This window comes from Salmo salar, chromosome 15 (genome assembly GCF_965601325.2).
Source record: "Salmo salar chromosome 15, fSalSal1, whole genome shotgun sequence".
Lineage (NCBI taxonomy): Eukaryota > Metazoa > Chordata > Actinopteri > Salmoniformes > Salmonidae > Salmo > Salmo salar.
This window is the reverse complement of record NC_138305.1, coordinates 67,682,166-67,707,377: the sequence shown is the minus strand read 5'-3', so window position 1 is coordinate 67,707,377 and position 25,212 is coordinate 67,682,166. Positions and strand designations below refer to the sequence as shown.

The following is a 25,212-nucleotide window of genomic DNA, read 5'->3' as shown; positions in this document are numbered from 1 at the left end:
TTAATAAGTGATTAAATGTTTAGTTTAAGTATAACTGTATAAATCACGTACTGATCTTAAATTACTGTTAAATGCCAATAAAACCAATTGTATGGTGTTCTCTAGGTCTTGTAGTGTTGACCATGAAGGCTTGCGTATTTGCAATCCAAATGGAGCCCAAATTAAGCAAGTTTCTCACTATAAGTACTTGGGTATCTGGATTGATGGCAAGTTGTCTTTTGAAACACATTGAAAACTTGACAAAGAAGCTGAGATCTATGATTGTTTTTTTATATATATAAATAAATCCTGCCTCAGATTTGAAATAGAAGATTGTTCAAACAATGCTTCTCCCTGTAATAGACATTATTTATATGCACGCGGCAGCAGCAGTTTTGAAATAATTGGACTCAGTATTTCATTCAGCAATACGTTTTATCACTAGGGATGGATTTAAGACTCATCACTGTATTCTTTACAAACATGTAAGATGGACCTCTCTGTCTGTTAGCCTCTCTAGGGTATGTGGGACAAAATCGTCCCACCTACTCAACAGCCAGGGAATCCCGTGGCGCGATATTCAAATACCTTAGAAATGCTATTACTTCAATTTCTCAAACATATGACTATTTTACACCATTTTAAAGACAAGACTCTCGTTAATCTAACCACACTGTCCGATTTCAAAAAGGCTTTACAACGAAAGCAAAACATTAGATTATGTCAGCAGAGTACCCAGCCAGAAATAATCAGACACCCATTTTTCAAGCTAGCATATAATGTCACAAAAACCAAAACCACAGCTAAATGCAGCACTAACCTTTGATGATCTTCATCAGATGACACTCCTAGGACATTATGTTATACAATACATGCATGTTTTGTTAAATCAAGTTAATATTTATATCAAAAACCAGCTTTTTACATTAGCATGTGACGTTCAGAACTAGCATACCCACCGCAAACCTCTGGTGAATTTACTAAATTACTCACGATAAACATTCACAAAAAACATAACAATTATTTTAAGAATTATAGATACAGAACTCCTTTATGCAATTGCGGTGTCCGATTTTAAAATAGCTTTTCGGCAAAAGCACATTTTGCAATATTCTGAGTAGATAGCTCGCCATCACGGGCTAGCTATTTTGACACCCACCCAGTTTGGCACTCACCAAACTCAGATTTACTATAAGAAAAATTGGATTAAATTTGCTGTTCTTCGTCAGAATGCACTCCCAGGACTTCTACTTCAACCACAAATGTTGTTTTGGTTCAAAATAATCCATAGTTATGTTCAAATATCCTCTGTTTAGTTCTTGCGTTCAAGACACTATCCGAAGGGTGACGAAGTGTGACGCGCGGACGCGTATCGTGACAAAAAAATTCTAAATATTCCATTACCGTACTTCGAAGCATGTCAAACGCTGTTTAAAATCAATTTTTATGCGATTTTTCTTGTAAAAAAGCGATAATATTCCGACCGGGAAACCCTGTTTTTGTTCAAAGACTCAAAGTTGAAAATGGCCTCTTTACGTGCACGCGCACGCCCGTCTCATTGTTCTCAGATTGACCACTTACCAAATGCGCTACTGTTTTTCAGCCATGGGCTGCAAAGTCATCGTTCAACATTCTGGTGCCATCTGAGAGCCTATGGGAGCCGTAGGAAGTGTCACGTTACAGTAGAGATCCTCAGTTTTCAATAAAGAGAGTGTAGAAGGCCAAGAAATGGTCAGAGAGGGCACTTCCTGTACAGAATCTTCTCAGGTTTTTGCCTGCCATATGAGTTCTGTTATACTCACAGACACCATTCAAACAGTTTTGGAAACTTTAGGGTGTTTTCTATCAAAATCAAACAATTATATGCATATTCTAATTTCTGGGCAGTAGTAATAACCAGATTAAATCAGGTCCGTTTTTTTATCAGGATCTGAAAATACTGCCCCCTACACTAGAGAGGTTAACGTGCGTCAAGAGGTTAAACAGCTTTCAAAATTACAGAAAATGATGTCATGGCTTTAGAAGCTTCTGATAGGCTAATTGACATCATTTGAGTCAATTGGAGGTGTACCTGTGGATATATTTCAAGGCCTACCTTCAAACTCAGTGCCTCTTTGCATAACATCATGGGAAAATCAAAAGAAATCAGCCAAGACCTCAGAAAAAAAATGTTGACCTCCACAAGTCTGATTCATCCTTGGGAGCAATTTCCAAATGCCTGAAGGTACCATATTCATCTGTACAAACAATAGTACGCAAGTATAAACACCATGGGACTGTTATACCGCTCAGGAAGGAGACGTGTTCTGTCTCCTAGAGATGAACATACTTTGGTGCGAAAAGTGCAAATCAATCCCAGAACGACAGCAAAGGTCCTTGTGAAGATGCTGGTGGAAACAGGCACAAAAGCATCTATATCCACAGTAAAACGAGTCCTATATCGACATAACCTGAAAGGCTGCTCAGCAAGGAAGTGGCCACTGCGCCAAAACTGCCATAAAAAAAGCCAGACTACGGTTTGCAACTGCACATGGGGACAAAGATCGTAATTTTTGAAAAATGTCCTCTGGTCTGGTGAAACAAAAATAGAACTGTTTGGCCATAATGACCATCGTTATGTTTCGAGGAAAAAGGGGGAGGCTTGCAAGCCGAAGAACACCATCCCAACCGTGAAGCACAGGGGTGGCAGCATCATGTTGTGTGGGTGCTTTGCTGCAGGAAGGACTGGTGCACTTCACAAAATAGATGGTATCATGAGGTAGGAAAATGATGTGGGTATATTGAAGCAACATCTCAAGACATCAGTCAGGAAGCTTGGTTGCAAATGGGTCTCCCAAATGGACAATGACCCCAAGCATACTTACAACGTTGTGGCAAAATGGCTTAAGGACAACAAAGTCAAGGTATTGGAGTGGCCATCACAAAGCCGACCTCCATCCTATAGAAAATGTGTGAGCAGAACTGAAAAAGAGTGTGCGAGCAAGGCCTACAAACCTGACTCAGTTACACCAGCTCTGTCAGGAGGAATGGGCCAAAATTCACCCAAATTATTGTGGGAAGCTTGTGGAAGGCTACACGAAACGTTTGATCCAAGTTAAACAATTTATAGGTAATGCTACCAAATACAAATTGAGTGTATGTAAACTTCTGACCCACTGGGAATGTGATGAAAGAAATAAAAGCTGAAATAAATCACTCTCTTCTATTATTCTGACATTTCAAATTCTTAAAAAAAAGTGGTGATCCTAACTGACCTAAGACAGAGAATCTTTACTTGGGTTAATGTCAGGAATTGTTTAAAACTGAGTTTAAATGTATTTGGCTAAGGTGTATGTAAACTTCCGACTTCAACTGTATGTAAGAATACTGTTCATTGAGTAGAGCTCAGCCTTCAACACCATAGTACCCCCCAAACTCATCATTAAGCTCGGGGCACTGGGTCTGAACCCCGCCCTGTGCAACTGGGTCCTGGACTTCCTGATGGGAAAATAGCCTATCCCTCAACATCAACAAAACGAAGGGACCGTGGACTTCAGGAGACAGCAGAGGGAGCACACCCCCATCCACAAAGGGACCGCAGTGGAGAAGGTGAAAAGCTTCAAGTTCCTGGGCGTACACAATATTGACAATCTGAAATGTTTGACCCACACATACTGTGTGGTGAAGGCGCAACAATGCCTCTTCAACCTCAGGAGGCTGAAGAAATTCGGCTTGGTTCATAAGACCCTCACAAACTTTTAGATGCACCATTGAGAGCATCCTGTCGGGCTGTATCACTGCCTGGTACGGCAACTGCACCGCCCGCAACCGCAGGGCTCTCCAGAGGGTGGTGCGGTCTGCCCAACGCATCACCGATGGCACACTGCTTGCCCTCCAGGACACGTGCAGCACCCGTTGTCACAGGAAGGCCAAAAAGATCATCAAGGACATCAACCACCCGAGCCAAGGCCTGTTCAGCCCGCTATCATCTAAAAGGCGAGGTCAGTACAGGTGCATCAAAGCTGGGACCGAGAGACTGAAAAACAGCTTCTATCTCAAGGTCATCACTAGCCGGCCTCCACCGAGCACCCTGTCCTGAACTTAGTCACTGTCAGTAGCTACCACCTGGACTCAACCCTGCACTTTAGAGGCTGCTGCCTTATATACGTACACATGGAACACTGGTCACCTTAAATGTTTACATACGGTTTTATTCATTTCATATGATGTATTCTAGTCAATGCCACTCTGAAATTGCTCATCCTAATGTTTATTTATTTCTTAATTCCATTCTTTTACTTTGAGATTTGTGTGTATTGTTGTGAATTGTTAGATACGACTGCACTGATGGAGCTAGGAACACAAGCATTTCTCAACACCCGCAATAACAGCTAAATATCTGTACGTTACCAATGAAAATATATTTGATTTTGAGTAAAAGACCATCCCCACAAGTGAAGTAAACAGTGAATAGTAGTTGCTGGTGGGTGGAAATAACAGAAAGAGCAAAAAACTCCTCACTTAACAAGTGCAATGGAATTACCATTTATCTATTAATCAAATCAAGTATTCAGGTAAAACGCAATAAAACATTTAGAACTGTGTATCCATCTGAGTGGGTGCAGAAGAGTACACACCATGAAATGATGTACAGTTACAGCAAAAATAAACAAAAGTGCTGTTTTTCAGAAAGATTTGCTCTTTTATTCCAAGAAAAAAAGTATTTCCATCCCAAACAATAAAATAGACATATTAAATCAATCAGTAAGAAGATAAGACTTTTTTTTGTTTTATATGATGATATTGGTTGTGTTCAATTAAACATGCACCTTTTAGGGACATTTAAAAAAAAAAAAAAAAAGTCAGCTTCATCTCCAACACCAGCCCATTATCAAATCAAATCAAATGTATTTATATAGCCCTTCTTACATCAGCTGATATCTCAAAGTGCTGCACAGAAACCCAGCCTAAAACCCCAAACAGCAAGCAATGCAGGTGTAGAAGCACGGTGGCTAGGTAGAACTCCCTAGAAAGGCCAAAACCTAGGAAGAAACCTAGAGAGGAACCAGGCTCTGAGGGGTGGCCAGTCCTCTTCTGGCTGTGCCGGGTGGAGATTATAACAGCACATGGCCAAGATGTTCAAATGTTCATAAATGACCAGCATGGTCAAATAATAATATTCACAGTTGTCGAGGGTGTAACAAGTCAGCATCTCAAGAGTAAATGTCAGTTGGCTTTTCATAGCCGATCATTGAGAGTATCTCTACCGCTCCTGCTGTCAACATAAACTACTGGTCAAAAGTTTTAGAACAGCTACTCATTCAAAGGTTGTTCTTTATTTTGGCTATTTTCTACATTGTAGAGTAATAGTAATGACATCAAAACTATGAAATAACACATATGGAATCATGTAGAAACCAAAAAAGTGTTAAATCAAAATATATCTTATATTTGAGATTCTTCAAATAGCCACCTTTTGCCTTGATGACAGCTTAGCACACTCTTGACATTCTCTCAACCAGCTTCATGAGGTAGTCACCTGGAATGCATCTCAATTAACAGGTGTGCATTTTTAAAAGTTAATTTGTGGAATTTCTTTCCTTCTTAATGTGTTTGAGCCAATCAGTATACAGAAGACAGCCCTATTTGGTAAAAGACCAAGTCCATATTATTTCAAGAACAGCTCAAATAAGCAAGAGAAACGACAGTCCATCATAACTTTAACACATGAAGGTCAGTCAATATGGAACATTTCAAGAACTTTTAAAGTTTCTTCAAGCGCAGTCACAAAAACCACCAAATGCTATGCTGAAACTGGCTCTCATGAGGACCGCCACAGGAATGGAGTTAGCTCTGCTGCAGAGGATAAGTTGATTAGAGTTACCGGCTTCAGAAATTGCAGCCCAAATAAATGATTCACAGAGTTCAAGTAACAGACACATCTCAACATCAACTGTTCAGAGGAGACCGTGTGAATCAGGACTTCATGGTTGAATTGCTGCAAAGAAACCACTACTAAGGGACACCAATAAGAAGAGACTTGCTTGGTCCAAGAAACACGAGCAATGGACATTACACCGGTGGAAATTTGTCCTTTGGTCTGGAGTCCAAATTTGAGAGTTTTGGTTCCAACCGCCGTGTCTTTGTGAGACGTGGTGTGGGTGAACGGATGATCTCCGCATATGTATTTCCCACCGCGGTGTTATGGTGCTTTGCTGGTGACACTGTCAGTGATATATTTAGAATTCAAAGCACACTTAACCGGCACGGCTACCACAGCATTCTGCAGCAATACGCCATCCCATCTGGTTTGGGCTTAGTGGGACTATCATTTGTTTTTCAACAGGACAATGACCCAACACACCTCCCGGCTTTGTAAGGTCTATTTTACCAAGAAATAGAATGATTGAGTGCTACATCAGATGACCTGGCCTCCAAAATCCCCCAACCTCAACCAAATTGAGATGATTTGGTATGAGTCGGACTGCAGAGTGAAGGAAAAGCAGCCAACAAGTGCTCAGCATATGTGGGAACTCCTTCAAGACTGTTGGAAAAGCATTCCAGTTGAAGCTGGTTGAGAGAATGCCAAGTGTGTGCAAAGCTGTCATCAAGTCAAAGGGTGGCTATTTGAAGAATCTCAAATATAAAATATATTTTGATTTGTTTAACACTTCTTTGCTTAGTACATGATTCCATGTGTTATTTCAGAGTTTTGATGTCTTCACTGTTATTCTACAATGTAGAAAATTGTAAAAATGAAGAAAAACCCTTGAATGAGTAGGTGTTCTAAAACTTTTGACCGGTAGTGTACATGAAAATAGCGCGTTTCTACGTTCAGTAGTCAAAAAGATAGAGGAAGTTACAGCTGAAGTTGGAAGTTTACACACACCTTTGCCAAGTACATTTAAATTCCGTTTTTCACAATTGCTGACATTTAATCCTAGTAAGAATTCCCTGTTTTAGGTCAGTTAAGATCACCAGTTTATTTTAAGAATGTGAAATGTCAGAATAATAGTAGAGAGAATGATTTATTTCAGCTTTTATTTATTTCATCACATTCCCAGTGGGTCAGAAGTTTACATGCACTCATAGTATTTGGTAGCATTGCCTTTAAATTGTTTAACTTGGGTCAAACGTTTTGGGTAGCCTTCCACAAGCTTCCCACAATAAGCTGGATGAATTATGTCCCATTCCTGGTGTAACTGAGTCAGGTTTGTAGGCCTCCTTGCTCGCACACTCTTTTTCAGTTCTGCCCACACATTTTCTATAGGATTTAGGTCAGGGCTTTGTGATGGCCACCCCAATACCTTGACTTTTGTCCTTAGGCCATTTTGCCACAACTTTTGAAATGTGCTTGGGGTCATTATCCATTTGGAAGACCCATTTGCGACCAAGCTTTAACTTCCTGACTGATGTCTTGAGATGTTGCTTCAATATATCCACATCATTTTCCTACCTCATGATGCCATCTATTTTGTGAAGTGCACCGGTCCCTCCTGCAGCAAAGCACCCCCACAACATGATGTTTGAAGGTAGGCTTTGAAATACATCCACAGATACACCTCCAATTGACTCAAATGATGTCAAATAGCCTAGCAAAAGCTTCTAAAGCCATGACATAATTTTCTGTAATTTTTAAAGCTGTTTAAAGGCACAGTCATTTCTTACCCACTGGAATTGTGATCTGTAAACAATTGTTGGAAAAATTACTTGTGTCATGCACAAAGTGCATTTCCTAACCGACTTGCCAAAACTATAGTTTGTTAACAAGAAATTTGTAGAGTGGTTGAAAAACTAGTTTTAATGACTCCAACCTAAGTGTATGTAAACTTCCGACTCCAACTGTAAGTGTTTCCAATGACATCAACCAAATAGTAGGCAATGCCTACACATAATTGGTTAAAATCACATGATGTCCATCAATTATGTAATTGGAAACATGCCATTTTCACATATGTTAATGTTGGGGTGGTACTGGAGATGAATATGAAGTTTTAAAAAATTTGGAATTTCCCTTTAATAAGTCCAATGATGGTGTCAATGGTATTAGAAAGGAAGGGGTGGTCTTATTATGCTGGATCTTTATTGGTTGGTGTGGACAGGTAGAGATGGAGGGATAGGGAGAACAGAAGAGTGGATGGTTGCATGATGACATTTGGATTTTTCTCTGTTCTGTCCCCTTCCTTTCAGGGGGAGTTGCTTGTGTGTGCTTGATCCCCTTTATCAACCGCTGTCCGGAGAAGGTTCTCTATGCATAGAATTCTTCTTCATGCTGTCGAGGTACTCTTGTTGTGAAACAGCCAAGACTGAGGCCAGAATCTCATCATCCTCCCAGTCTGTTAAACCTACAACATAAAGAGAGAAACAAATACATTCAAAGGCAACACCTAGAATTGTAGTTATTTTAAATCGTAAGGGGTACTGAAATTAATAGTTTGTAACATATCTTTAGTTGCTGGTTTCATTCTGCACATTGGAGTGACAGTGGATAACAAAGGTTTTGTTTGGTTTTGGGATGATAAAGCGTGTTCCCAAGTAAAAATGTGGTGGCTATGCACCCAATCACAACCCAGCAATTTGAGAGAGGTAATTTCAGGTTAGGTGCATCTGCTCTCAGCTATGCCACTGTATCACACCCTGGAATAAAGTTTCTACAACTATATGTTTATTATTTGCTTTCCGATACAGTGTAGGTAAGCAATCAAACACTCCATAATGAGAAATTATCACAAAAAATATATGTCAGACCAAGGGTGAACCAAATACTTTGCAAAGCAAAAAATAACTCACTCATCTCTACTTGCTGTGTTGTTATTCAAATGTCTTCACTCTAGCAGCAGCTAAAGAGACATGCTTTCACATCAGAGGTGTAATAATATCTATCTATAACACTGTGATTGATATTACTTATGTTAAGGATTGCAGCTAGTTTTGACTACTATCCCCTCTGAAGTATTACATCTCAAACTTACAATACTGCCTATTCTATGCCTTATTAAAAACATCTAAAACAGTAGTAATTGCCTAAAGGGGACAAATAAAGTTTGAATTTAATTGAATGCATTCATTTGAATACGTTTTTAAATGAATAAAGAGCTATGCAATGATTACTTTACCAAAGGCGGTGGGTGACATTTCTTGCATGATAGCACGGTACTCCAATGCAGGGTACAGAGACTTTAGAGTTGAAGAGGTGGGTCTATCAGGCCTAACACAAGCCTGGTTGCTGGGACCTAGAGTAGGGGGCAGAGAGAGGAAACCCATAATCAAAACATTTATGTTCAATTCCTTTGATATGCCACCCTCTAAGTTGATTCAGGACACTTTCTTAAGGTTTGTCACAGTGACTTACCAGGCGCACAAGGTGATGGTGGCTTGGACATGATGAGGGCCGCTCCAGCAGGGGAGGGGGGCTTGGTGCTTGTATCTGAGTGGGAGGGGTCAGTGTTCTCTGGTGAGGGAGCTGAGCTGCGCTGCCAGGGCGAGCGGGCGCTCCACTCTTCCAGACCACTGCATGTTGCTGCGGTGGCCGAGCTGCAGGTGGCACTAGCCTTACTTGGCTGGGAGGAGAGGGAGACAACAACCTCATTAAATGCCAGCTGGTGCAACATTTCAATACCCGATACTAGATTAATATGAACCAAATGTGCTAGTATTGTTTTTCTAAGAAGGATGTCACTAGAATGATCTTCAATCTACCATTTACTTGCACATTCTCTCTCACCTGCCGTGCCTGCTTTTCCTGGTCCTGGAGCCACTGCAGGTAGGACTCCCTGGCCACCTGCTCCTCGATGGCCTCATTGGTAGCCTCCCAGTCTGTGGCTCTCTTCTTGTCTTCCAGCATCTGCTGCTCGATCCAGGACTCCTCTGAGGTTTTAATGGCGTTCTTCATAAGTGACTGGTCTGCATACTGCTGGGAGGGAGGGAGAGGCAGAGGACAGAGGTCACTAACTGGACATAAAACCAGACATAGCAATCAAAAAACAGTGAGATGGATATAGTTTAACATGTTATGGATAGGGGGCAGTATTTTCACGGCCGGATAAAAAACGTACCCGATTTAATCTGATTATTACTCCTGCCCAGAAACTAGAATATGCATATAATTATTAGCTTTGGATAGAAAACACTCCAAAGTTTCTAAAACTGTTTGAATGGTGTCTGTGAGTATAACAGAACTCATTTGGCAGGCCAAAACCTGAGAAGATTCTGTACAGGAAGTACCCTGTCTGACCATTTCTTGGCCTTCTTGATCATCTCTATCCAAAACAGGGGATCTCTGCTGTTACGTGACACTTCCTACGGCTCCCATAGGCTCTCAGAAGGCGGCAAAAAGCTGAATAGTGGCTTTGCAGGCCCTGGCTGAAAAACATTAGCGCATTTTGATAGTGGTCGATCAGAGAACAGAGACTGGAGGCGCATGCACGAGGCGACCCCATGTTTTTATTCTTTCGTCTTTGAATGAAAACAACGACTCCCGGTCGGAATATTATTGCTTTTTTTACGAGAAAAATAGCATAAAAATTGATTTTAAACAGCGGTTGACATACTTCGAAGTACGGTAATGGAATATTTAGAATTTCGTCACCCTTGGATAGTGTCTTGAACGCACGAACAAAACGCCGCTATTTGGATATAACTATGGATTATTTTGAAACAAACCAACATTTGTTATTGAAGTAGAAGTCCTGGGAGTGCATTCTGACGAAGAACAGCAAAGGTAATCCAATTTTTCTTATAGTAAATCTGAGTTTGGTGAGGGTCAAACTTGGTGGGTGTCAAAATAGCTAGCCTGTGATGGCGAGCTATCTACTCAGAATATTGCAAAATGTGCTTTCACCGAAAAGCTATTTTAAAATCGGACACCTCGATTGCATAAAGGAGTTCTGTATCTATAATTCTTAAATAATTGTTATGTTTTTTGTGAACGCTTATCGTGAGTAATTTAGTAAATTCACCGGAAGTGTTCGGTGGGAATGCTAGTTCTGAACGTCACATGCTAATGTAAAAAGCTGGTGTCTGATTATTTCTGGCTGGGTACTCTGCTGACATAATCTAATGTTTTGCTTTCGCTGTAAAGCCTTTTTGAAATTGGACAGTGTGGTTAGATAAAGGAGAGTCTTGTCTTTAAAATGGTGTAAAATAGTCATGTTTGAAAAATGGAAGTTTTTGGATTTTTGAGGAATTTGTAATTCGCGCCACGCCTATCATTGGATATTGGAGCAGGTGTTCCGCTAGCGGAACGTCTAGATGTAAGAGGTTAACCTCTTGACGGTCGCCTAGGATAGGGGGCGCTACAGCGATTTTTGAAAAAAATTTGTGCCCATTTTAAATGGCCTCCTACTCAAACTCAGAAGCTAGGATATGCATATAATTAATATTTGTGGATAGAAAACACCCAAAAGTTTCTAAAACTGTTTGAATGGTGTCTGTGAGTATAACAGAACTCATATGGCAGTCAAAACCCCGAGACAGATCGTAACAGGATGTGGAATTCTGAATTGCGGACTCAACTTCATCACATTGCCAATAAATCACACCGTGAGCTATGGTTCATTGAGCACTTCCTATTGCTTCCACTAGATGTCCCCAGTCTTTACAAAGTGGTTTGAGTCTCCTACTGTGAAAACTGACAGAATGAGAGTCTGTGGAAAGTGGTCACATGGAGAGGGCCATCACCATTATGATGCCGGCGCCCCTGGCTACCCTCCCCGTTCGAAACGTTTAGAAAGACAATGCAACCGTCCCCCTTGAATCTTATTGGAGCTCTGGTTGAAAAAGGCCCTAAAGATTTATGTTAGATTATGTTAGAGGAGTATATCGTAAAAGTAGCCACATAGCCATTTTCCGACCAACCACATGCATCACAAATAACCAAAAAACAGCTAAATGCAGCACTAACCTTTGACAATCTTCATCAGATGACACCCCTAGGACATCATGTTACACAATACATGCATTCTTTTGTTCGATAAAGTTCATATTTATATATAAAAACAGCATTTTACATCGGTGCGTAACGTTGACTAACTATTTTCCCTCAAATGCATCCGGTGAAACAGCGTTACAATTTACTAAATTACTATTCGAAAACATTTTTAAAATGTAATATTGTCATTCTAAGATTTATAGATGAATATCTCTTGAAAGCACCTGTAATGCCAGATTTAAAAATAACTTTACTGGGTAATCACACTTTGCGATAAAAGGGGATGCGATACTCAGAAAAATAGGCTACCGTTACAGGTCAGTGCCATCTTGGAACAATCGCATATCAAATCTAGTCTTGTATACTATTGTCAATAATCCCTTACCTTTGATTATCTTCATCAGAAAGCACTTCTAGGAATCCCAGGTCCACAACAAATGTATTTTCGTTCGAAAAAGTTAATCCTTTATGTTCCAATAGCTTGTTCTTGTTAGCGCGTTCTGAAGGCTGCACCAAAAGTTCCGTCGTGCGCGGGACTCCACTTTCGAAAAAATGCATTTTTTTATTTTAGGTTCGTTCAAACATGTCAAATGTTGTATAACATAAATCTTTAGGGCCTTTTTCAACCAGAGCTCCAATAAGATTCAAGGGGGACGATTGCATTGTGTTTTAAAACGTTTCGAAAGTGGAGGGTAGCCAGGGGCGCCGGCGTCATAATGATGGCCCTCTCCGTGTGACCACGTTCCACTGCGTCTCATTCATTCAGTTTTCACAGTAGAAGGCTGAAATCACTTTGTAAAGACTGGGAACATCTAGTGGAAGCAATAGGAAGTGCTCAATGAACCATTGCTCACTGTGTGATTTACAGGCAAACTGATGAAGTTGAATCCGCACTTCAGAATTCCACTTCCTGTTACAATCGGTCTCGGGGTTTTGACTGCCATATGAGTTCTGTTATACTCACAGACACCATTCAAACAGTTTTAGAAACTTTAGGGTGTTTTCTATCCACAAGTATTAATTATATGCATATCCTAGCTTCTGAGTTTGAGTAGGAGGCCGTTTAAAATGGGCTCAATTTTTTTTCAAAAATCGCTGTAGCGCCCCCTATCCTAGGCGAACGACAAGAGGTTAAGCAAAAAATGATATATCCAGTTGAGGTGAGTTAAGGCGAGTCCGTTAAGGTGGGTTTCAGGGCTCTACATTATCTATGTGATTTACTGTGTTAAATGTGTTTATCTGCAATAGGTTAGGTGCATTGTCATATTGGAAATGGACAGTGTCTATTGGCAATATATTTAAACAGGGAGTTATCATCACGAAATGGATTTCACGCGGTCTGACTGCAATGACAGTGCAAAAAAAGTAGCCCCAGAATGAAGCCTGACAAGTATTGATTTCAACATGCTTTTGACATATTGCGGCCTCTGGATCATGCAGAGACACTGTTTTTGACAGCGGTCATCGGGGGAGGGTGGACCAGCCACAGAGTTGGAGTTTGACACGTCCACGTTTCTCCCATAGGATAACATTAGTTTACAGGTTATGCTCGAACTTTGAAAAGTTCCGTTTGACACGTGTTTTATGCCACCGGTACCCATTCAGATATCGATATGATGAGAGTATGCGGTCCCCTTGATATCCTAAAAGAGAAGTATGAACTTGAATTATATCATATGGCCAATGTACAATATTGCAATTGGACAGCCATCAAGTCAGCCATCTCATGCTCCAAATCATCATAAACTGTCCAAGGACAGCCCAATTGAATTGTATTTATACTGTACAGTATCCCAGTAGTGGACTTTTTGCGTTTTAGAACTTAAACTGTGCGTACAATTCGTGATGGTGACTGCCCATTGTAATATATTGCAAATGGACAGTGATATATTGCCAGTGCCAACATTTCATTTTGTAATTGGACAGACTCACACAGCCCCCTGTGCCTTCCCCCCAGAAACACATGACTAGGTGCATTGAAACCGCCCCGGTCCATAAAAACTGACCCTACACGTTTCTGGCCGATAGCTCTTTCAGGGACACCATAGCGACCCCTGATTTTTTTTTTTTTCAGCACTAATTAAGGCAGCTGCTCGGGCTCCCGAATGACCTATCAAGCCAAAACTCGGTATTCGGGCTCACCTCAGCTAGGTCTACAAATAATGTCAGAACTGGACCCACAGCTCAAACATAACTACATGTTTTAAGATTTTGTAAGGTTTAAACAGACGGCACTATGAATTTCAGGCCGGAATTTCGGCCTCTAAACGAGTTAGACAAAGGCTGTTTGGTATCAGTTTGGTGTCCGTCTGATATCCTATTGACTGATGGCTGACTTGATAACTGACAATCCAATTGCAGTATGATAGTTGGCATAGTCCATATGTTATATTGCGAGTGGACAGTGTACATTAGCCATTTTATATTGCCAGTGCCATCATTTGCAGTATGAAATGTTGGAACTGGCAATATATCATATGTCTAATGTACACAGTCCATTTCCAATATATTTAAGCAGTGATTTACCATCCCCAAATGGACAGGCTGAAATCAACACCTACAAGCGAGGGAGAGGAACAACTAGCTCTGCTAGGCATCCGAGTTCAGAGCCCGACAATTGGGCATTTCAGCTATTTACTTGCATGTCCAATTTGTGATGGTAAATGCCCATTTTAATATATTGCTAATAGACAGTGTCCATTACATATATATTGTCGGTGTCAACATCTTATACTGCAATTGGACAGTGTCAATATATTTCAATAGGGATTAATCATCATGAAATGGGCAAGCTGAAATGAACACCTAAGAGGGAAGAAGAGGAAGGACGAAACACTGTCTGTTTTGACTCGTACTGTATATCGCTAATGGACATTTTGTACATTGGCAATAAAATACACTGCTAATTGGACAGTGCATGTGTTATTGACCAGAAACATCATAAACAGTCCAAGGACAGCACAGATAGAGTTTGCGTGTACTATAAAGACTCACAGTAGTGGAATTTATTAGTTTAACCTCTCTGGGCTAGGCGGGACGAATTCGTCCCACCTACGCAACAGCCAGTTGAATCCCGTGGCGCGATTTTCAAATACCTTAGAAATGCTATTACTTCAATTTCTCAAACATATGACTATTTTACAGCATTTTAAAGACAAGACTCTCGTTAATCTAACCACACTGTCCGATTTCAAAAAGGCTTTACAAGAAAGCAAAACATTAGATTATGTCAGCAGAGTACCCAGCCAGAAATAATCAGACACCCATTTTTCAAGCTAGCATATAATGTCACAAAAACCCAGGAGACAGCTAAATGCAGCACTAACCTTTGATGATCTTCATCAGATGACACACCTAGGACATTATGTTATACAATACATGCATGTTTTGTTCAATCAAGTTCATATTTATATCAAAAACCAGCTTTTTACATTAGCATGTGACGTTCAGAACTAGCATACCATCCGCAAACTTCCGGGGAATTTACTAACAATTTACTAAATTACTCATGATAAACGTTCACAAAAAACAATTATTTTAAGAATTATAGATACAGAACTCCTTTGTGCAATCGAGGTGTCCGATTTTAAAATAGCTTTTCGGTGAAAGCACATTTTGCAATATTCTCAGTAGATAGCACAGCCATCACGGCTACCTATTTAGACACCCACCAAGTTTAGCCCTGACCAAACTCAGATTTACTATTACAAAAGTTTGATTACCTTTGTTGTCTTCGTCCGAATGCACTCCCAGGACTGCTACTTCAATAACAAATGTTGGTTTGGTCCAAAATAATCCATCGTTATATCCAAATAGCTGCGTTTTGTTCGTGCATTCCAGACACTATCCGAAATGGTAAATCAGGGTCACGAGCATGGCGCAATTCGTGACAAAATAATTCTAAATATTCCATTACCGTACTTCGAAGCATGTCAACCTCTGTTTAAAATCAATTTTTATGCCATTTTTCTCGTAAAAAAGCGATAATATTCCGACCGGGAATCTCCGTTTAGGTAAACAGAGGAAAGAAAACAAAGCATTCGGTCGACGTGGGCACGCGCCTGAGTCTCACAGTACTGTAACCAGCCACTACCCAAACGCGCTACTTTTTTTCAGCCAGAGCCTGCAAAGCCACGATTCAGCTTTTTGCCGTCTTCTGAGAGCCCATGGCAGCCGTAGGAAGTGTCACGTAACAGCAGAGATCCTTTGTAATGGATAGAGATGGCAAAGAAGGCCAAGAAATGGTCAGACAGGGTACTTCCTGTACAGAATCTTCTCAGGTTTTGACCTGCCATTTGAGTTCTGTTATACTCACAGACACCATTCAAACAGTTTTAGAAACTTTAGGGTGTTTTCTATCCAAAGCCAATAATTATATGCATATTGTAGTTACTGGGCAGGAGTAGTAACCAGATTAAATCGGGTACGTTTTTTATCCAGCCGTGTCAATACTGCCCCCTAGCCCTAACATGTTAAGCCCTTTAACTGCATATCCAATTCGTGATGGTAAATGCCAATTGTAATATATTGCTAATGGACAATGTCCATTGGACATATTGCCAGTGCCAACCTTTCATACTCTCCTTTCCTCTTAGGTGTTAATTATGAATAGGGATTTCCCATCACAAAATGGAAAATGGACATGCTGAAATGACCACCTACGAGTGAGGGTAGGAAACACTGAGTAAATGCCAATTACCAATATATTGCTAATGGACAGTGTCCATTACACATATAATATATTACCAGTGTCAGCATGTTATACTGCAATTGGATAGTGTCCATTGCCAATATATTTGAATAGGGATTTACCATCACGAATAGGACAGGTTAAAACATCCTGAATTGGGCAGACCATATCTCAGTGCTAGAACATAATAGTTCAGTTGGAATGTTGATTCAAATAAAATCAAATGTTATTGGGCACATACACATATTTAGCAGATGTTATTGCGGGTGTATCGAAATGCTTATGTTCCTAGCGCCAACAGTGCAGTAGTGTCTACCAATTCACAACAATACACAAATACAAAAGTAAAAGAATAGAATTAAGAAATATATAAATATTAGGACGAGCGATGTCGGAATGGCATTGACTAAAATACAGTAGAATAGAAAACAGTATATACATATGAGATGAGTAAAGCAGTAAGTAAACATTATTAAAGTGACTAGTGTTCCATTATTAAAGGAGCCAGTGATTCCATGTCTATGTATATAGAGCATCAGCCTCTAAGATGCAGGGTTGAGTAACCGGGTGGTAGCCGGCTAGTGATGGCTATTTAACAGTCTGATGGCCTTGAGATAGAAGCTGTCTCTCGGTCCCAGCTTTGATGCACCTGTACTGACCTTGCCTTCTAGATAACCTGTTATGGATAGGGGGCAGTATTTTCACGGCCGGATAAAAAACGTACCCGATTTAATCTGATTATTACTCCTGCCCAGAAACTAGAATATGCATATAATTATTAGCTTTGGATAGAAAACACTCCAAAGTTTCTAAAACTGTTTGAATGGTGTCTGTGAGTATAACAGAACTCATTAGGCAGGCCAAAACCTGAGAAGATTCTGTACAGGAAGTACCCTGTCTGACCATTTCTTGGCCTTCTTGATCATCTCTAACCAAAACAGGGGATCTCTGCTGTAACGTGACACTTCCTACGGCTCCCATAGGCTCTCAGAAGGCGGCAAAAAGCTGAATGGTGGCTTTGCAGGCCCTGGCTGAAAAACATTAGCGCATTTTGATAGTGGTCGATCAGAGAACAGAGACTGGAGGCGCGTGCACGAGGCGACCCCATGTTTTTATTCTTTCGTCTTTGAACGAAAACAACGACTCCCGGTCGGAATATTATCGCTTTTTTACGAGAAAAATAGCATAAAAATTGATTTTAAACAGCGGTTGACATGCTTCGAAGTACGGTAATGGAATATTTCGATTTTTTTTGTCACGAAACGCGTCGGGCGCGTAACCCATCGTCACCCTTGGATAGTGTCTTGAACGCACGAACAAAACGCCGCTATTTGGATATAACTATGGATTATTTTGAACCAAACCAACATTTGTTATTGAAGTATAAGTCCTGGGAGTGCATTCTGACGAAGAACAGCAAAGGTAATCCAATTTTTCTTATAGTAAATCTGAGTTTGGTGAGGGTCAAACTTGATGGGTGTCAAAATAGCTAGCCTGTGATGGCGAGCTATCTACTCAGAATATTGCAAAATGTGCTTTCACCGAAAAGCTATTTTAAAATCGGACACCTCGATTGCATAAAGGAGTTCTGTATCTATAATTCTTAAAATAATTGTTATCTTTTTTGTCAACGTTTATCGTAAGTAATTTAGTAAATTCACCGGAAGTGTTCAGTGGGAATGCTAGTTCTGAACGTCACATGCTAATGTAAAAAGCTGTTTTTTGATATAAATATGAACTTGATTGAACAAAACATGCATGTATTGTATAACAATGTCCTAGGCGTGTCATCTGATGAAGATCAAAGGTTAGTGCTGCATTTAGCTGTGGTTTTGTTTTTTGTGACATTATATGCTAGCTTGAAAAATGGGTGTCTGATTATTTCTGGCTGGGTACTCTGCTGACATAATCTAATGTTTTGCTTTCGCTGTAAAGCCTTTTTGAAATCGGACAGTGTGGTTAGATAAAGGAGCGTCTTGTCTTTAAAATGGTGTCAAATAGTCATATGTTTGAAAAATTGAAGTTTTGGGATTTTTGAGGAATTTGTAATTCGTGCCATGCCTATCATTGGATATTGGAGCAGGTGTTCCGCTAGCGGAACGTCTAGATGTAAGAGGATAATAACGGGGTGAACAGGCAGTGGCTCGGGTGGTTGATGTCCTTGATGATATTTTTGGCATCCTGTGATGTCACAAAACATTTCTTAAGGAAAAAAAATAAGAAGTTCATAAGATAGTTCGTAAGTGCAATTCCTCAAAATGTTCTTAGGAACTTGGTAAATATCTTTCTTAAGAACTTGGTAAATATTTTATGTGGCATTGCCATTAGTGACATGCTTGAAAACAATAAATAAGCCTATGTGACAGGATGATAGGATTTGGCCCACTATAATAAAGTGTTGATATCTCAATTTCATTTACATTTATTCTTTTGCTTTATGTCTCGAGAATAAAACATGTTTAGTTGGCTCGCGAACTCTTTATACACACACACAAAAAAAAAACATTTTTCACACATGAAAGACATCAGATAAGCTATATCAAACCAAAAATCAATAACCAAGGAAAGCGCAATAAAAACTTCAGCAAACAAGAGCTTAGCAGCCAGGAAAAGGTTGCTGTTGGGGAGACTCGATAACTGCGGGGTCACTGCAGATAACAAAAAAGGAGGATGGGCGAGAGTGGCCGAGTCTGTCTCTGCCGTCGGAGGTATGGCAAGGGACAGTGATGCTGTAAAAAAGAAGTCGGCTGGTAAAAGAAGGGAGCTGAGAGAAGCAGGGAGCCGAAGAAGACTGGAGGGGGTATCGACCATTCATGTGGACCAGCTGGAGAAGGTGCTGTCCATGATAGGAGAGACGGTGGTTGAGGGACTGCGGTTGGGCATTGACTCAGATTGCGCAACCGTTAAGTTAGCTAGCTAGCTAACGCATAACAACATTAGCTAATCAGCAAACATAGCTAACGAAGTTAACATTAGCAAAGTTAGACAAGTTCTTCTTTGTAAATTGACAAGCTAACTCGAGCTATATAACATTTCTAGAATATTGTAATATATTTTTAATTAACAGCTAGCTAGATAATGCACATTTAATTCGTTTTTTTAACATATATAAATGATACAAAAGCATCCGGTTGCACAGCTAACGTTACACTTGTTTACTTCTCTCATCATCATCGAGCCTATAGCTCTTCAAACATTGTCATGCTGACACAATGTGTTTGGCCTTCCAGAAATAACACTGGACCTCATCCATATGCCCCTGTGCCCGGATGTGGGAGCCATGGATCATCATGATCATATGACAGAACAAGCAGAGGTAGGTGTTTGATTTCTCATTTAATAAGTTTATTATTATTCGATAATAGGTCTACAACACATATCATTCCTATAACAGACTCATTGTATTTTCTCAACAGATCATAACTGAAGACACATAGGAGATGTGCCTCTCTCAGATCCTTATCCATCATGACAAGCCAGTGCCACCCCGTACAAGCCAGTACCACCCCAGGCAAGGAGGCTTGCTGGTGTGGAGGAGATGTTGGCTGTCCAGTGGACGCTCCAGTGGGAGGTCACGGCCCTGCGCAGGGTGCAGGACGTGCTGCTGAAGGTGGAAGGCGAGAGAATAGCCCTGGAGAAGAAGCTGCCATGGAAAAGCGAAGCAGACAAAGATTAATATTCTAAAATAAATCTGTTTCGATATCATACAAACCTTTTTTTTGTCATGAAAATCTCCTTATGAGGTAATTTATTGCTTGCAGGCCAGCATTGCATCTACTAGCGACATTGTGGTCAGCGGCAACATCCTGGTCAGGTACAGCTGGTGGAATGTCAGGTATATTGGGATGTGGCATCCTGTTTTGTATGTTGTGCAAGACACATGCTGAGGTTAAGATCTTGCATGTTTTTTCTGGGCTGTATAAAATAACTCCCTCAGAGCGGTCAACGCATCTGAATTTGGATTTAAGGACTCTGATAGATCTCACGACTAAACTCCTCATTTTCATCTGAGCATGGCTGTAGTTCTCTTCTGCATCGTTGTTGGTGTGTAGGATTGGTGTCAGGAGCCATGTTTTTGTCCATAGCCACTATCACCTAAAACCCCAAACATACAAAGTAGTAAATTGATATCATAAGAAGAAACACGATTTTAAGTGTGCTGTGGATCACAAAACAATTACAAAGGTAACAGGTAAAGAAAAGAAAGAGTTAGTGATTTCTGATTTCTTTACCTAATAGCCATTCTTTAGGAATGTGACCTTCCTCAAACTTGATTCCCAGGGCTGAATTTGATACAATGAAGAAGTCGTGTGCTCCCGGGCCATTTGGCAACAACATTTGCGAAAGCAAGTGTGGCATTGCAGACTACTTGCACATTGATAGAGTGGAAGTTCTTAACATAAATGTCCTCATCACGTGGACCCTATCAGGAGAAATGGTAAGACTACATCAGATACTTATAAGGCCAAATGAAATAATGTAGACATGCTTTGACAGAAGCTTGTCATCGTCACTGACCTTTATTGCCACATGGGTTCCATCCACAGCATCAGGGACATTGGGGAAGTCAGCCACCTCAAAAAAACTTGTGTTTGGTGCTCATTTGTTCAGCTAGAGTTGATGGAAACTTGATGAATCTTTGCACATGATGACACACTGCAACAACCCACCCGATTCACAGAGGACTGACTAGCTCCCACTGTCCCTGCAAGCAAGGCTTGGCCAAGTAAATGATAGTCGTGGTAGTCGATATAGCCTCAGTAGAACTTGGTCAGGAGATCCATCCGATCTCAGAGACCTCTGTGGGTTCTCCCTCTCTCTAGCAGCTACCCAAACTACTTCCATTCTTTAATGTACAGTATCATAGTAAGCTTTGAATCACTAAATATTCCTGTTGGATTATTCCGTTTTTTTGACTATTGTTATTTTAATTACATTTATAATCAATACATTTAGCTTTGTCATCATTTGATTTTGTGACCTTTTCAACAGTTATTATTATAATATTCATTATTTAGTCAAATATGTCTTAAAAGCTTTTCAAAGTAAGGTTTACATTGACGTTTTTAGTTATAATGTATTTTTTTTAAATGCTCACCTCCTGGGCCCAGTCTGCACAAGAGAAGGGTTTAGCTGTCCTAAAGTTAAGTACATTTCCAAGAAGAAATCCCAAATAATTATTTTCAAGAATCCCATTTCTTCTTAACTTTTTTCGCAGGAAGAAATTTAGGAATAACTTTACTGAGGAATAGCAAGTTTGCTTAACTTTCTTAAGTCTAGGGTTAAGGAAAAAATGGCAGTTAAGACGAAATGTCTTCTTAAGAAGGTTTTGTGAACCCGGCCACTGGAGTGCAGGCGGTGTGCAGACCGCACCACCCTCTGGAGAGCCCTGCGGTTGAGGGTGGTGCAGTTTCCGTACCAGGCGGTGATACAGCCTGACAGGATGCTCTCAATTGTGCATCTGTAAAAATTTGTGAGGGTCTTAGGGGGCAAAGCCAAATTTCTTCAGTCTCCTGAGGTTAAAGAGGCGCTGTCGCGCCTTCTTCGCCACAATGTCTGTGTGGGTGGACCATTTCAGAATGTCAGTGATGTGTACACCGAGGAACTGATTCACTACTTTGTAAAGAAAAATCTGACTTCCTATGATCAAACATAACAAATACACCTAGTTTGATTCTAGGCTTAACATACTGATATATACCATTTGGTCATTATATAGGCCATTTGGACATTGTTTTTAGTTTATTTTCTTTTCACCTTTATTTAACCAGGTAAGCTAGTTGAGAACAAGTTCTCATTTACAACCGCGACCTGGCCGAGATAAAGCAAAGCAGTGCGACAAACAACAACAGAGTTACACATGGAATAAACAAGTGTAGTCAATAACACAATAGAAAAAAAAGAAAGTCTATATACAGTGTGTGCAAATGCCGTGAGGAGGTAAGGCAATAAATAGGCCATAGTAGTGAAGTAATTACAATTTAGAAAATTAACACTGGAGTGATAGATGAGCAGATGGTGATGTGCAAGTAGAAATACTGGTGTGCAAAAGAGCAGAAAAGTAATTAAAAACAATATGGGGATGATGTAGGTAGATTGGGTGGGCTATTTACAGATGGGCTATGTACAGCTGCAGCGATCTGTTTAGCTGCTCAGATATCTGATGTTTAAAGTTAGTGAGGGAAATATAAGTCTCAAGCTTCAGCGATTTTTGCAATTCGTTCCAGTCATTGGCAGCTGAGAACTGTAAGGAAAGGCGGCCAAAGGAGGTGTTGGCTTTGGGCATGACCAGTGAGATATACCTGCTGGAGCGCGTGCTACGGGTGGGTGTTGTTATCGTGACCAGTGAGCTGAGATAAGGTGGAGCTTTACCTAGCATAGACTTATAGATGACCTGGAGACAGTGGGTCTGGCAATGAATATGTAGCGAGGGCCAGCCGACTAGAGCATACAGGTCGTAGTGGTGGGTGATATAAGGGGTTTTGGTGACAAAACGGATGGCACTGTGGTAGACTGCATCCAGTTTGCTGAGTTGAGTATTGGAAGCTATTTTGTAAATGACATCGCAGAAGTCAAGGATCGGTAGGATAGACAGTTTTACGAGGGTGTGTTTGGTGGCGTGAGAGAAGGAGGCTTTGTTGCGAAATAGGAAGCCGATTCTAGATTTAATTTTGGATTGGAGATGTTTAATATGAGTCTGGAAGGAGAGTTTACAGTCTAACCAGACACCTAGGTATTTGTAGTTGTCCACATATTCTAAGTCAGAACCATCCAGAGTAGTGATGCTAATCGGGCGGGCGGGTGCAGGCAGCAATCGGTTGAAGAGCATGCATTTAGTTTTACTTGCATTTAAAAGCAGTTGGAGGCCACGGAAGGAGGCATTGAATGGCATTGAAGCTCGTTTAGAGATTTGTTAACCCAGTGTCCAAAGAAGGGCCAATTGTATACAGAATGGTGTCGTCTGCGTAGAGGTGGATCAGAGAATCACCAGCAGCAAGAGCGACATCATTGATATATACAGAGAAAAGAGTCGGCCCGAGAATTGAACCCTGTGGCACCCCCATAGAGACTGCCAGAGGCCCGGACAAAAAGCCCTCCGATTTGACACACTGAACTCTATCTGAGAAGTAGTTGGTGAACCAGGCGAAGCAGTCTTTTGAGAAACCAAGGTTATTGAGTCTGCCGATAACAATGCGATGATTGACAGAGTCAAAAGCCTTGGCCAGGTTGATGAAGACGGCAGCACAGTACTGTCATTTATCGGTGCAGGTTACGATATGGCTGAGGTGCACCCATGACCATCTCGGGAAACCAGATTGCATAGTGGAGAAGGTGCAATGTGATTCGAAATGGTCGGTGATCTGTTTCTTAACTTGGCTTTCGAAGTTTTTAGAAAGGCAGGGCAGGATGGTCTATAATAGTTTGGGTCTAGAGTGCCACTCCCTTTGAAGAGGGGACGACCGCGGCAGCTTTCCAATCTTTAGGGATCTCGGACGATACGAAATAGATGTTGAACAGACTGGTAATAGGGGTTGCAACAATGGCGGTGAATAATTTTAGAAAGAGAGGGTCCAGATTGTCTAGCCCAGCTAATTTGTACGGGTCCAGGTTTTGCAGCTCTTTCAGAACATCTGCTATCTGGATTTGGGTGAAGGAGAAGCTGGGGAGGCTTGGGCAAGTAGCTGCGGGGGGTGCAAAACTGTTGGCCGGGGTTGGGGTAGCCAGGAGGAAAGCATGTCCAGCCATAGAGAAACTCTTATTGAAATTCTCGATTATCATGGATTTATCAGTGGTGACAGTGTTACCTAGCCTCAATGCAGTGGGCAGCTGGGAGGAGGTGCTCTTATTCTCCATGGACTTTACAGTGTCCCAAAACCTTTTGGAGTTAGAGCTACAGGATGCAAATTTCTGTTTGAAAAAGCTAGCCTTTGCTTTCCTGACTGACTGCGTGTATTGGTTCCTGACTTCAGTGAAAAGTTGCATATTGCGGGGTCTATTCGATGCTAGTGCAGTCCGCCACAAGATGTTTTTGTGCTGGTCGAGGGCAGTCAGGTCTGGAGTGAACCAAGGGCTATATCTGTTCTTAGTTCTAAATTTTTTGAAAGGGGCGTGCTTATTTAAGATGGTGAGGAAATTACTTTTAAAGAACGACCGGGCATCCTCAACTGACGGGATGAGGTCAATATCCTTCCAGGTCGATTAGAAAGGCCTGCTCGCAGAAGTGTTTTAGGGAGCATTTGACCGTGATGAGGGGTGGTCCTTTGACCGCAGACCCATAGCGGATGCAGGCAATGATCACTGAGATCCTGATTGAAAACAGCAGAGGTGTATTTGGAGGGCAAGTTGGTCAGGATAATATCTATGAGGGTGCCCATGTTTACAGATATAGGGTTGTACCTGGTGGGTTCCTTGATCATTTGTGTGAGATTGAGGGCATCTAGCTTAGATTGTAGGACTGCCGGGGTGTTAAGCATATCCTAGTTTAGGTCACCTAACAGAACAAACTCTGAAGATAGGTGGGGGGGAAATCAATTCACATATGGTGTCCAGGGCACAGCTGGGAGCTGAGGGGGTCAACAGTGAAAGACATATTTCTGGAAAGATTCATTTTTAAAATTAGAAGCTTGAACTGTTT

The 25,212-nt window shown here is 40.9% G+C and overlaps 1 protein-coding gene across 3 annotated transcripts in view; it reads right to left on the bottom strand.

The window, feature by feature from the left end:
• Window positions 1-4,148: 4,148 nt before the first annotated feature.
• Window positions 4,149-25,212, bottom strand: part of LOC106571839 (OTU domain-containing protein 5-A) — a 96,455-nt gene continuing 75,391 nt past the window's right edge. For 2 of the 3 annotated variants that reach the window (XM_014145311.3, XM_014145309.3), the window contains 4 exons: window positions 9,683-9,871; window positions 9,311-9,518; window positions 9,075-9,191; window positions 4,149-8,303 (listed from right to left, as the gene is read on the bottom strand). In XM_014145311.3, the coding sequence (XP_014000786.1) occupies window positions 8,182-8,303; window positions 9,075-9,191; window positions 9,311-9,518; window positions 9,683-9,871 (636 nt within the window). In that variant the 3' untranslated portion in view covers window positions 4,149-8,181. The remainder of the gene's footprint in view (window positions 8,304-9,074; window positions 9,192-9,310; window positions 9,519-9,682; window positions 9,872-25,212) is intronic. The other variant, XM_014145310.3, reaches the window with a different exon arrangement.